At 40.3% G+C, this 13827-nt stretch overlaps 1 protein-coding gene across 3 annotated transcripts in view; it reads left to right on the forward strand.

Annotated features, from left to right (window-relative positions):
* Nucleotides 1–13804, forward strand: part of PCSK5 (proprotein convertase subtilisin/kexin type 5) — a 264954-nt gene extending 251150 nt beyond the window's left edge. The window contains exons 32-37 of one of the 3 annotated variants that reach the window (XM_048930511.1): nucleotides 75–305; nucleotides 1817–1994; nucleotides 3186–3403; nucleotides 5259–5374; nucleotides 11033–11219; nucleotides 11950–13804. In XM_048930511.1, the coding sequence (XP_048786468.1) occupies nucleotides 75–305; nucleotides 1817–1994; nucleotides 3186–3403; nucleotides 5259–5374; nucleotides 11033–11219; nucleotides 11950–12353 (1334 nt within the window). In that variant the 3' untranslated portion in view covers nucleotides 12354–13804. The remainder of the gene's footprint in view (nucleotides 1–74; nucleotides 306–1816; nucleotides 1995–3185; nucleotides 3404–5258; nucleotides 5375–11032; nucleotides 11220–11949) is intronic. The other 2 variants (XM_048930513.1, XM_048930512.1) reach the window with 2 other exon arrangements.
* The last annotated feature ends 23 nt before the right edge of the window (nucleotides 13805–13827 follow it).

The following is a 13827-nucleotide window of genomic DNA, read 5'->3' on the forward strand; positions in this document are numbered from 1 at the left end:
TCCTTGCAAAATTTGTATTGAAATAATCGTATGAAACGTAGCATGGTGACATTCCTACTGTTTCTCCATTTCAGCATGCAATAGGACATGCAAGACTTGTTCTTCATCCACTGCCTGCCTTACATGCAGAAACGGCCTGATCCTGAATCGTAATGGACACTGCATGCTATCTGGACACTGCTCTCGCACCGAGTACTATGATGACAAAACTGAGACCTGCAAAACTTGTCATAAGAAATGTTTTCACTGCTCAGGACCAACTGAACACCAGTGTATTAGTTGTGCAAATAACCGCTATCTTTTCAGTAAGTGCCTTCCTCCTGTTTATTCCACACTGAAAGCATGGAATAAACCAGCTTATGTGACATTCATAAAACATTTAGGACTGCTTTAGACTATCTAAATATTGCAATGTATATCTGGTAAGTAGAAGACTTGCTCAGTGATAACTACTTTCTGCAAAGCTACCTGGAAACAAAATCATCCTTTGGGGTTGGCCACTCACAGACTTCTAAGTAGCAACAAATCCCATAGCTAAACAAAATGGTTTGTTTTTTTTTAGTTCAATTCCTATTTACTGTCACTGTTGCTTTCTATAAAGACCTTAAGAAGAGGAGAGGGACAATCTTTTTTTTTTTTTTTTGTAAGCGCAAAGAAATTACAATTTTCAGGCTGACTTTTTAATTCCTGCAGAAATCTGATGAGCCATAAATACTTAAGTAGAAATGTTAAAAATCATTCCTGGATCACAATGCCACTCTCAAGTGGATGGCTGAGATGTAAAACTACTTTACTTTTGAGACTTGGTGTAAAAGTCTATTGTCTCAGGAACAAATTGATAAAGAGTATAAAATATTAAATCTTAAACTTCAATTCTTTGTAACTTTTTCAAGACAAAATTTAGAAAATCAGTTGGAGAGAAACTGATTAAAATGATCTTTCATGCCAGAAACACATAAAGAAAGCCCAAGGTGAAACTGACCCCAAGATGTTTATGTTTAATCTGATACAGATTTTGCATTCTTAAATTTTGGATGCTTTGCATTAGATCTGTGTTTTATATCATCGCATTAAATTGTTTTGCACAATTACCATTGGTGAAAAAAAAAAAAGGAAGTATCTTTATTTTCCCAATCTTAATCATCAAAATGTGAAAAACAAGTGAGATAATAAGTATTAAGCTACTAGCTAGATGGTCACTGCTCTCTTATCTTGACAAGCTTGCAGTTATTTGAATCACTTAGTTTCTTGTTTCTGATTCCTGTCCTGCTAACGACCCCCTGATATTTCAATCAGTGTGATGTACCTGATACATTTGGTAGCATTGTAGACATTTATTCTCGTAACACAAAGCATCAGCTACGTACAGGGGTAAAGACCAGCAAATAAAAGTCACTAAATTTCAGATTCATGATTTACACAGAATGCAATGAGATCGACACTTTTAAGAGTGAAAACTATAGGAAATGTTTATGCCTATAGAGAACTTCTTCATTATTATTTCTTCTTTCTTGTATTTTAAATGAAATCACTGCTGTTCATTATCACGTACTATGCATTTATGTTCTCTAAAGATAAAAAAATTATCTGCTCTGAAAATCATGCTATTGTACATGAAGTACAGAAATGAGGACGACTTAACTGAAAAGGCTTAGAAGAAATTACTATCCCAAGTTAATATCCCAACATTCCCTTTTCTTACTCTGGTACAAGTGTTAATAGCATCTCCTGTTAGAGTCTAATCTAGGAGCATTTTGCGAGCTATCTTATAGCAGCAAATACTATGACATGCTATTCCTCATTGCTCTCTGTGCAGATACAACCTGTGTTGAAACATGCCCAGCTGGGTACTACGCTGACAGTGATGAAGGACGGTGTTCCCCATGCCACATCACCTGTGCCACCTGCAATGGAAAACACAGCTCGCAGTGCCTTTCCTGTAAACCAGGCTTGTATCGGCAAGGAAAAGGATGCGTAAGCCAGTGTCCAACAGGGTAAGGTCCAAGGTCTTTAGCAAAGAGAGAGCTACAGCACAGAGAACATTTTGAGATGTTAGGTTGTTTCTCTCCTATTTATTTTAGAGTCAGGCAGAATTATATTTCATTTATTGCAAAAATGTCTTATGCTGTTCCAATACAGAGGCAGAGGAAAACCTCACCTTATTGTATAAAAACTAGAATGTTTGCTCCCAAACTGGGACTATCTAACATTATGTGGTCATTCTCACTCTCTGAGGATGCTCTGAGGTTATATTTGTATAGAAAAGAGTGGAGCAGAATAAATATTGTAAGTTATCATCTTCAGCACAGGAAGCAAGCACTCTTGCAGGCTCCGCCTAACTTGAAATTTAGATGAGATGATTGTTGTTTTGCATTAAGCAAATATTTATAACCAATCATAATAAAACTACCCACTAAAAGAAGTTTTAACTGAGTAGTCAAACTCCTGGACAGCAACTTCATTAATATGAGTACATTCAATTTCAAAATGTGAATTCAATTAGTTCTTGTGACAAAAATTTAAATCTGGAAATCGGACTTACTATTTGTGGCTCAGGTCCATTTGATTTTGCAGTAATGCAGTCATGCTGGCATTCAAATTCAGTTATCATTCTATTAAACTGGAAGTCTGTAATGGCCATGTCTCAACACAGCCACAAAGCAGCTCTTCCCCTTCTTCCTCTGACTGTACAACTTAGGTGAACCAATTGTCCCTCTGTTGGAACCCTTTGACTAAACCTGCTTATGGATTGAAAGAAATCATGAATTTCTTGAATTTCTTGAATTTCTTGAATTTGCTGAATTTCCATCTGACAACGGGCCATCAGGGTAGTGAGAAACTCTTATTGCTTAATCAATATCTCACAAGACATCTCTGGCAAAATCAAAATGGAACTTATGTTTCTGCCCATTTACATACTTATTTTGTACCTGAACTCATCTACAATTTTAGAAAGCCTTTCATTGTATACTTCCAATTTTACAAAGACTTGTTTCATAGCTAAATTCCAATGGCCAAGAATATTTGTTCTGTTTCCACTGGGACTGCAAATATTTACTGTGATCACATAATTATCACTGTTATACATTCATGTAATCAGAGAAACTGCTCATGATGAAAGGTGTTCTGGTTTTCCTGCCATTGTTAGACATGTTGCACAGCCACAACTATCAAATCTGTTTCAGCTATTTTGCACAAAACTCCACTGGGTCATGCGAGCGCTGCCACAAGGGCTGTAAGGAGTGCATGGGGCCTCAACCAACAGACTGCCTTTTCTGTGATACATACTTCTACCTGCTGCACTCCAAGAACCAATGTGTTAGCTCTTGTCCTGAATATTACTATGAAAACAAGGATGACAATGTCTGTGAAAGATGCCACCCTTTCTGCCGAACTTGTGAAGGTAAAAGCATACACTCTGCTTTGGCGGCATAAAAGAGATTATCAAAACACCTGCCAAGATTACCCAGCCACTTCTGTCTCCTTTCTTTACCTCTCTCTGCTCCAAGATCTGTAAGCACACAACAAAACGGTGTGCTGTGCATAACCCTGCCAGCCATCAACGATCTCTGGCCACAGCAGGCAGCCAAGGCCTCTCCAGCAGCTGCCAGCTTCTCCTGCACCCCAAGGTTTCTCACTCTTCTGGCTGCTTCATGTTGCCACCTTGCCTTTAAAGTACCAATCAACCAAGATCAAAGCAAGAATATGAATTCCCAGCAGGCTCCCCATGGGGCCGCCTGCAGGCACTAACCACAGACCAGCCATAGAGGGGAGCACAAAGAGTGAGTTCCCAGAGAAAAGAAATAAACTGACGATGGTAATTAAGTTTTCAGTCAGCCAGACCTCACACAAAGATGCTCATCCACTTCAAAATAAAAGAGCTCTATTGCCTTCACAGCTACACTCTGCTTCTTGCACAAACACTGAATAATATCTCCATCTCTGAGCTAACTTACTATGTATTACTCTGTGAAAGCCAAGGGTTTTAAATCTAACCTCAGATCTTTGTGGTCAGCAAAGGAAAGAGTAGAAAATCAACTGCTAACAGCACTTAAGACCATAAAGCATATCTTCAGTGTGGGGGAAAAAACACCAGTGTGATGTCTGCTGTTTATAATGCAGTTAAGTTTTTTACCACATTTATTTTGAGATATGTTTTCTTCTATGACACCCTCACATATTCAGTTTCTTCACTTTCCTTTATAATACTGTGTGCAATTTGGAATGGGGCAGCATTAGTCCACTTGGAATGGATGTCATCTGATGATAGCTGGCAGCTTCTGCTCCACAGCTCAGACTACACCAAGCAGTGTACAGCAGTTGTGTTGGATGGTGGATATGCTGGATAGCACAGATGGCTAACTGCAACATAACAATATTTAAAATTGTGGAAATGCTTCCAAGAGTAAAGCAACCTTCAAGAACTATTAAAATGTGACCGCATAGCAGCATTATATTATCATGTATATATATTAATATTACAACAAATATTTTACTTTGGATTTGGGACAAAGATGTTGTCATTTAACTTATAGACCATTTCTAATCATGAATTTTGTTTTATTCATGATAAAATTACTACAGAAGACATTTTCTGCTGTAGTAACTACTAAGACAAAATACAAGCTCATCCTCTTAAATAACAAATCTGTAGCTGCTTTGAAATGCATCTGCACTGCTTATGCACAGGAAAAGAAGTCTCTTCTTTCTCAAGACCAGAAAAGACAGAGTAAACTAACTGAGCCATAGAAAGTTGCTAACTTCACCTGTTTAACTTTTGCTAACATTTAATTAGTACGTTTTTTTCCTTTTAGATGATGGAGGAAAACAACTAGTTGCAGGGAAACTGACAGATATATCGTAACTTGGAGGACAAACCACTCACTTTAATGCTCCACAGAAACACTGTGGGCAGCATCTGCCTTTAAAAAGACTCACAAAACACTCACCATTCTAAATGATCCTCCTGAATGCAACCCTGTACAATGGGTTCCCTAATCACATTGTCATGAATATTTTCATGAATTAAGAAATGCAGTTTTGGGGCACACAAAACCTCAAGCATCATGCAGAAGCTGCTTAACACCATTTTAATGCCAGTTTCTTCAAGCTGGAGCTGCCACTTAAGATGCTTGAAATTAACAATATCCCTTTTCATTGGTAGTAGTGATCAGTATGAAGTTAGATGAGAATTTTCACAGTTTTAACATTGTTGTTTTATTGTTGTTTTAATATTGTTGTTTTATTTGCCTCTTTAGGAAAGGAAGGATTCAGCTGCACATCTTGTGTATGGAGCTACAGTTTGTTAAACGGAATATGCAGCTCAGACTGCTTTGTAGGTTACTACAAAGTCCAGGAGGCACCAGAACAAGAGGTAATATTCATAGGCATTTGGTCCGGTGATTAGTATGCTGAATTTTAACTTCTGAACACAACACAAACACAGAATGTTCTTCTTTGAGTTTTCAAGGCTTTAAAAACGTATACTTTTTTCTTCTTTTGACAAAGGAAGCATTGTTTCTTCTTTTGGGTTTTTCTACTATAGAATATTTCTCTAAGAGTAAATATAAAGACACTACTCTGTCAAAGATGATACCAAACTCATGTGAACAAAATCAATTATATTAGTAAAAGAGTATTTAGTTTATCCTAGTTTAACTGGATTTCCGTAGGGATTTCTGCATCTGAGAAATCACATCACATTCCTGATAGGCAGTTCTGCTAGCAGAAGTCTAGTGAAAAGAGAAGCTGAAGTTAAAGCTGTATATTTAGTAGAATAGGATCACAATCAGGTTTGGGTCTGTGCAGCTAGCCTGCTTCCGGGTTTCTACACCAACTGCCTTTCAAAGACGTTTGTTCAAGAATATAGCAACAAAGTAAGACAACTGGCTGGACATCACAGAATCTCACAATCACAGAACTGCAAAAGTTGGAAAGGAAATCGAGTCCAACTTCCCCATCAAAGCAGGTATGGTTGGTCACACAGGTAGGCATCCAGACAGGTCTGGATGTCTCCATGGAATGAGACTCCATAACTTCTCTGGACAACCTGTTCCAGTGCTCTGTCACTCTTACTGTAAAGAAGTTCTTCAACATGTTAATATGAAATTTCCTATGTTCAAGTTTTAGTTCATTACTCCTTGTTCTATTTCTATGCACCACCAAGAGCCTAGCCTCATCCATTTGCTCCCACCTCCATTTAGATATTTATAAACATTTATCAGATCCACCCTCAGTCTTCTTTTTTCCCAGGCTGAACAGACACAGATTCCTCAGTACTTCCTCACACTGGAGATGCTCCAGGGCCTTTACCACCTTCATGGCCTTCTGCTGGATTTCTGCAAGGAAATCCCTGTCTTCTTTGAACGAGTGAGTCCAGAACAGGACACAGAATTCTAAATGTGTCCTCACCAGGGCAGAGTAGAGGGGGCAGGTCACCTTCCTTGACTGGCTGGCCATACTCTTTTTAATGCAGCTCAGGTCACAAGGGCACACTGCTGGCTCATGGTCAACCTGTCGTCCACCAGAACACCCAGGTCCTTCTCTACAGAGCTTCTCTCCAGCAGCTCATCCCCTAACCTACACTGCTGCACATGGTTATTCCTCCTAACACTTGCTCTTGTTAGACCACATCAGGTTCCTCCCTGCCTAACTCTCCAGTCTGTCCAGGTCTTGTTGACTGGCAGCACAGACTTCCAATGTATCAGCCACTCCTCCCAGCATCAGCAAACTTGCTGAGGGTGGACTCTATCCATTAATCCAGATCATTAATGTAGATGTTGAACAAGACTGGACCCATCACCAATCCCTGGGGAACATCTCTATTTACAGGCCTCTAACTGGCCTCTGTGCTACTGATGACAACCCTCTGAGCTCTATCAGTCAGCCAGTCCACCCCACCATCTACTTATCTATCCCACACTTTCTAAGTTTCATTACAATGATGCTGTGGGAGACGATGTCAAATGCATCGCTGAAGTCAAGGCAGACAGCATCCATTGTTCTCCTCCTATCTACCCAGGTAGTGATTACAGCATAGAAGGATAGTCAAGCATGCTTTACCCTTGGTGAATCCATATTGACTACTCCTGATGACCTTCTTCTCTTCTAACTGCCTGGAGAGGGTATCCAGAACAAGTTGTTACATCACCTTTCCAGGGACAGAGCTGAGGCTGACTGGCCTGTAGTTCTTGCCCTTTCTGAAGACTGGAGTGACTGAGATTGGTTATCCTCCAGTCTTCACACACCTCTCCCATTTGCCAAGACTCTTCGAACATGATAGGAAGAGATTCAGCAATCACCTCTGCCAGCACTCTCAGCACATGTGGATGCATCTCATCAGGGCCCATGTATTTGTGTTGATTTTAGCTAGACACTTTCTGACCAGATCTTCCTCAACCAACAGCAAGTATTAGTTTCTCTCTTACCTCCAGGGTCTAGAATTCCTGAGAGCCAGCCTTAGCATTAAAGACTGAGCAAAGAAAGCATTCAGAGTCTTTGCTTTCTCCACATCCTCTGTTACCATGGCACTCACCTCATTTATTAAGGGACCCACATTTTCTCTAATCTTCATTTTACTGCTGACATAATTTAAAAACAAAACAAAACAAACAAAAAAAAAACCTTTCTTGTTTTCCTTTACCTCCTTTGCGAGGCTTAATTCAAAGAGAGTCTTAGTCTTCCTTGTTGTATCCCTACAGGCCCTGAAAACATTCCTATACTCTTCCCAGGTGGACAGGCCCCTTTTTCACATTTCATGGACCTTCTTTCCCTTTAGTTTATCTATGAGTTCCTTGCTCATCCATGCAAGCCTCCTGTTGAATTTCCCCAATTTTTTTCCCTTAGGGATGCACTGATCTTGAGATTGGAAGAAGTGATGTTTAAGTGTCAACCAACTCTCAAAGAGCTCCCTACCTTCTAAAAGTTTAGTCCATGGGAACCCAGAGGAGAACACTGCTTGTGCTTCCGGTCCCTTTAATGCCTTTCCAAGGGATGCAAAATCCTTTTAATGTTCTGTAATTTCCTTGTTACAATATCCTATGACCTGACATGCATGACAACAAGTGGGTAATAGTCTTCTTGTTTTATCAGAAGTGGTAAAGTCTTCTTAACATCTCTGACACATGCCCTACAAGACAGCAAATGTCTCTGGAGAGGTTATCTGGGTGGCAAATGGGGGCCTCAGTGCCCCCCAGCAAGAAGTCCCCAGCTACTAAGACTCTTTGCCTCTTTTTGGTGGCCCTAGTTCTAAGGAGATTCCTCGGTTGGCCCCTCTCCACATGCTTGCTGCTTCCTGGGCTGCCTGGCATTCAAACACTTTTGTTTCCAACCCAAGTCTTGTGCCTGTTGCTCAGGGGGGGACTGTCAGGTTAAGAGGAAGGTACCTCCTTCCGCTCCATGCAGAAATGAAGGTCCATACCCCTTGTATTGGGTGCTATCTTGTTCTTTAGCCTCCAGTTGGGAAGCTGGTTTAGCTGCTTCCCCAGGCAGGGACTTACAAGAAGACTGCAGGCCATCATGTGTCAGTTCAGACCTCCTCATAAGTCCCCCTCTCTGATTCCCAGGTGCCTCAGCCTGCTGATTTCTTCTCCAGCCTGGGCATCTGCTCAGGAAATTCACCGAGCAGGGCACACCTATATCAATTATATCCATCCCCTCCTCCTCCCTCAGGCCAAAGAGTAAATTCCAGATTCTGTAACTCCCCACAGCAGAAGGTCCCTGAGAGATCTGTCTGAGAGCACTCCCCAGCCCATGCAGCTGCGGGCCCCATATCTGCCTTTCTGCCTCAGCCTGTCTGCCATGCCGGTTGAACACCATGTTGGTGTTAATAGAGCTCTCTTCTTGCGGTCCTGAATGAAAGGAGCAACATGCTCTGCTTGCCTGTCCTGAGCAAACTGCCACACCACGCTCTGTTCACCCGTCCTGTTCTCTGTGCTCCCTAGTTGCCACCTTTGTACCTTGATGTGTGGCCCCACTGTTCTTGGCACCACCCCCAACACATCAGAGATCTGCCTCTAAGTGCAGGGCAATGGCACCCAGCAGAAATGAGATGTCCCTTGCCCATTGAGGCAGTTCTCTGCTTTGGTGCAGAATGTGTGCCCCAGAGCTGAGTGCCTCACAAAAAAGAAAAAAAATGGCGTTGCATAACCTGAAGTCTCTGGCTTGAAATTTCCCATATAAGTGCTGCTCCATACCTGTGAACCTGAAAAAAAGCCTAGGAGCTGAGGACCACAGAGGTGCACAGTTCTTTTTAAGAGCTCCAGATCTACTGCTGTCTCCCCATATTTTGTCCAACCTCTTAGATTCAGGACAAGCAGCCCTGCAGGTCTGAGATTAAGAGTGGTGAAAGATTTCTGGCATTTCAGATTGTTACAGTGGGTTTGTTGATCTTGGTCCTGTGGCAGAAAAAATAGCTCATATTTCCCATTAGTCCAGGAAATACAAACATTGGAAGCTCTGAATTGCCTCACAACATACAGCAAAGTAGGTATGACAGTGATGAGCACCAGTAGTAGTATTTGGAATTTGAGAAGTTTTTGAATCTGTCCTCTGAGCACCGGTGTTCTTCAATATCGTTATTGATGGTCTAGACAGTGAGATTGAGTACACTTTCAGCAAGTTTGCAAGTGACAGAGCTGAGTGGTGCAGCTGATATGGCAGTAGGAAGGGATACCATCAAAAGGGATCTGAACAAACTTGAAAAGTGGGCCTGTGTGAACACAGGGAGAATCAACAAGGCCAAGTGCAAGGTGCTGCATTTGGGCTGGTGTAATCCCAGGTGTGTGTACAGATTGGAAGCATTTGAAAGCCATCCAGAACAGGACTTGGGTAATCTGGTATAATCTGGTCGATGAAAAAACGGAGATTTTCTTCCAGCCCAGGAGGACAACAGTACCTTAGGCTGCATCAACAAAGGGGTAGCCAGCAGGGACAGGGAGGTGATTGTCCCTCTCTGTTCTGCCATTGTGAGTAATGTGTCCAGGTCTGGTGCCCTCAGTACATGAAAAAGTGAGGAGCTGTTGGAGAAAGTCCAGCTAGGAAGATCATCAGAGAGCTGGAGCACCTCTCCTATGAAGTAAGGCTGAAGGAGCTAGGCTTGTTCAGTAGGCTCTGAGGAAATCTCACTGGACACTTTCAGTATTTGAGGGAAGCTTATATTAAAGAAGTAGACCATCATTTCACATAGTCTGATAGTGACAGGACTAAAAGATGGAAGATTTAGATTAGACATTATGAGGAAATCTTTTATGCAGATGGTAGAGACGCTCTGGCACAAGCTGCCCAGAGAAGATGTGGATGCCTCATCTATGGAGATGTTCAAGGCAAATATGGATGGAGACCTGGGCAGCCTTATCTAGTGGGTGGCAGGCCTGCCCATGGCAGGGAGTTGGAACAAGGTGAACTTTAACCTCCCTTCCAACCCAAGCCATTGACACACATGACACTGTGTTTCTGTGAAATAGAACCAATGAGAACTAAAAAAAATTTAGATTGCTACAAAATTTCCAGCCGGCTTTACTCTTTATTTCTGTACCTTCCCTAATCTGAAAGGGAATGAATTCTCTAGTTTTTTTTTCCTTTCTGTTTATTATTTTTTTATTTTTATTTTTCTTCTCTCAACGTATTTTCACTTGCTTCTCCCATCTCAGTACTTCCAATTATATTCTTGAATACACTTTTTGAAGGCTGCTTTGACATCATTAGTGCCAAAGAGCCAAATCTATTACAACAGGACTAGCAAAAGAAGAACATTTTTTGGACAAAAAGCATATATTTGGAGTGAGTTCTAGCCAGCTGTCTCGCTAAGTCAGATCTCTAAGCTCATACAAGTCTTCATCCGTCTTCCTACAAGTAGATCAGTGCAAACCTAACAAGTATTAACAAAATTTCAGTTTTCCTATTCCTTCCAGTATTTTGAAATCGATACCTTTGGCATCCAGATGTGACCACTCAGTGAATCTAGGGCAGCACTGTCACATCTAGGGCCAAGGAAGATGAAAAGAAAGGTGCATTGTTTGTTCTGTGTCTGTAGGGGGATGAGACAAAGTGTGAGAGATGTGACAGCACATGCACGGAGTGCAAGGGGCCTGGACCTCTCAACTGTACCATCTGCCCAGCTGGCATGCAGCTCTATCTGGAAGAAGGCCGCTGCCTACCCTGCTGCAGTGACACTGACCCAGCAGACATCCCAGAGTGCTGTGACTGCAATGAAACACAAGGTATGACCATCCTGAGGGGCAGCAATGCTGCTGGTGGGTGTTATGTCTGACTAAGCTGACTTTTAGTGGTGAAAAGTAGAAAACAGCAAAAATGTACTGCTGAGCTACAAATATGTGGTGTATTTTTACTGCTCCATCACTAGAATAGGAAGGACTTTACCCAAATAACAGCAATTGCAATTAGTGCAGGAGTTGCCACCCTCTCTCATTCCCATCTATTGTGCCAAGTTGCCAAGCTTTTCATAAAACACTTGACTGGGAAGTGCTTCCTTTAATAAATAGCAATTTGAAACACATAATTTTAAGCTCCTAAGTCAAAATCATACTGTCAACTTCAGAACAGCTGTAGTGTTTTATACAACTGATGATCTGTAGGGTAGAAAAATGTTTTTATAGACAAACTGATACAATTACGAAAAACAGGCTCAGGGCACACAACCTGTCTTCAAGTCTTTCTAGGTGCTTGATAGTGAAAAGTACATCTTGGGAAGGGGAGAGATTGTCCATTTCTTGCGTACTCTCAGTTAGAAAGACTGTATTTGTCTACTTATTAGCTTCTCAGCTTCTTTCAGGTTACTGCCAGTCTAATAAGGAAACAAAGCTGTCTCAACAATGTTGCTTATTTACACCGTCACACTCAAAGCATTCTTAGCCTTTTAAAACAAACTCAGCAATTCTCATGTACAAACACAATTTATTTTATTTTATTTTATTTTATTGTTGCTGTCAGATGACTGTGTGTTACGAACCACGTTACCACCAGCGAGCAAAAACAAGAGCGCTTTCTTTGTCATTATCTGTATTTTACTTATCCTCGTCATTGGAGCCATTGTAGTCATCTGGAGAAAATCAAAATCAAAACCACGCACTGCCAGTAAAGGTAGGTATGAGAAGCTGACAAATGACTCCAAAACCCTTCCTTCCTATGTGAGCAATTATCATGATAGCCCAAGCTATCAGGAAGACCAAGTGATTGAATACAGAGATCGAGATATTGAAGATGATGATGAAGAAGATGACATTGTATACATGGGTCAGGATGGCACAGTCTATCGTAAATTTAGGTATGGACTTTTGGAGGATGATGAAGAAGATGAGCTTGAATATGATGATGAAAGTTATTCATTTAGATAACTCTATTGTCTTATGGGTTTTCTGCTCTGTTGCTTTTCCTATGAAATTGCAGCAATTTAGTTAAGTATGTCTATTTGCTCCTTTTTAGTCTGAACTTAAGATTTTAACTAACACTTATTTTGAGAGCAGAATGGTTTCTAAAAACATTTTCTTCCTGAAGCTTTAAATAAATCCCTCTTAGGCTTTTAAATTGCACTCCAGATGTATGTTGTTTAAAAGAATACATTCCTATGCATTTCTTTGGGCAGTAAATCCCTTCCCAATGTGTATGCACATGCACTGTGATAAGCACAAACATCCATTCAAACCGTACATACGTACTTACTGCAAACTTTGCTACTCTTTTTTAAAATGGTGCAGATATAGACAAGATTGTTGTATTTGTCTACGTGACAAATATCTCTGCAGTAGCATTCCAGTAGTTTACTACATTGTGATTATAGTTAAATAGACTTTTGTAATAGCACGGGCAAGGTTTCTGATTCTAGCCAGATTTTCTTTGTTGATGTCACCTGGTGCAGCTATGCTCCTCAAAGCCAATGCATTTCTGCTTATAATCTTGTGGCATAGTTCCCAATGAAATTGTGCACTAATTACATGATTTTTAAGAGTTGAGATTGTGACTGCTCCAGATTGCTTCACTGTACTCATGGTTTGTATGAAAAATATTGAAAATATTTTATGTAGCAATTTCTGATTACTCTTTATTCAAGAGCTTGTTAGATAGTCTTTTGTTGCACACACAGACTTCTTGGTTTACTGCAAAGGGAAATATGGTCTATAAATACAGCCACAAAACAGCACTCCTTTCCTTTCTAATTAGCTTCTCAAGCTACAGATGATTTAAATACCATTTGTTCAAGTAAGTTTCACATTTCTGATGTAAATGCCTCAAGTTTATTGGAGGATGGCAAAGGGGATAACTAATATTTATTTAGTAATGTAATTTAAAGGAACACAGTAATGTGATTTTTGTATTACTACATTAAAAAATTTAATTCATTGTACTAAAGGATGCTCCTTATGGCCCTTTACTGTGAAAGAATAAATTCTTTGCACAAAACCATTTTGAAAATGTCATTATTTATCAAGTTCTCCTCTTTACTTTTCAGCTCCTTTGGAGCTTTGTAACTAGAAATAACTGTGGACCTGTAAATCAACTACATTTAATGGCTGCAAAGAAAGTGTGTGAGAATATCTAATTTTTATAGCTCGATTCCTAAGTGGTATTTCTTGCAAAAAGTGTTTATAAATACCTTCAGATCTTTCCATCTGTATGTTCAAAGAAGTTCTAAGGAGAAGACCATTGTTTCCACTTTGAATTTTAATCTTTAAATCGTTACATCTTAAACAAGAATGCAAAATTATGTGAGTTCAAAAAAGTCAAAGCAAAGACCTACATTTATCAAAAGTTTCACAAGAGGAAGGTGCTCTGGAAAGATACATCTTACCTGGCACTTTATTTCAAGTTCTT

Source organism: Lagopus muta, chromosome Z (assembly GCF_023343835.1).
Source record: "Lagopus muta isolate bLagMut1 chromosome Z, bLagMut1 primary, whole genome shotgun sequence".
Classification (NCBI taxonomy): Eukaryota; Metazoa; Chordata; class Aves; order Galliformes; family Phasianidae; genus Lagopus; species Lagopus muta.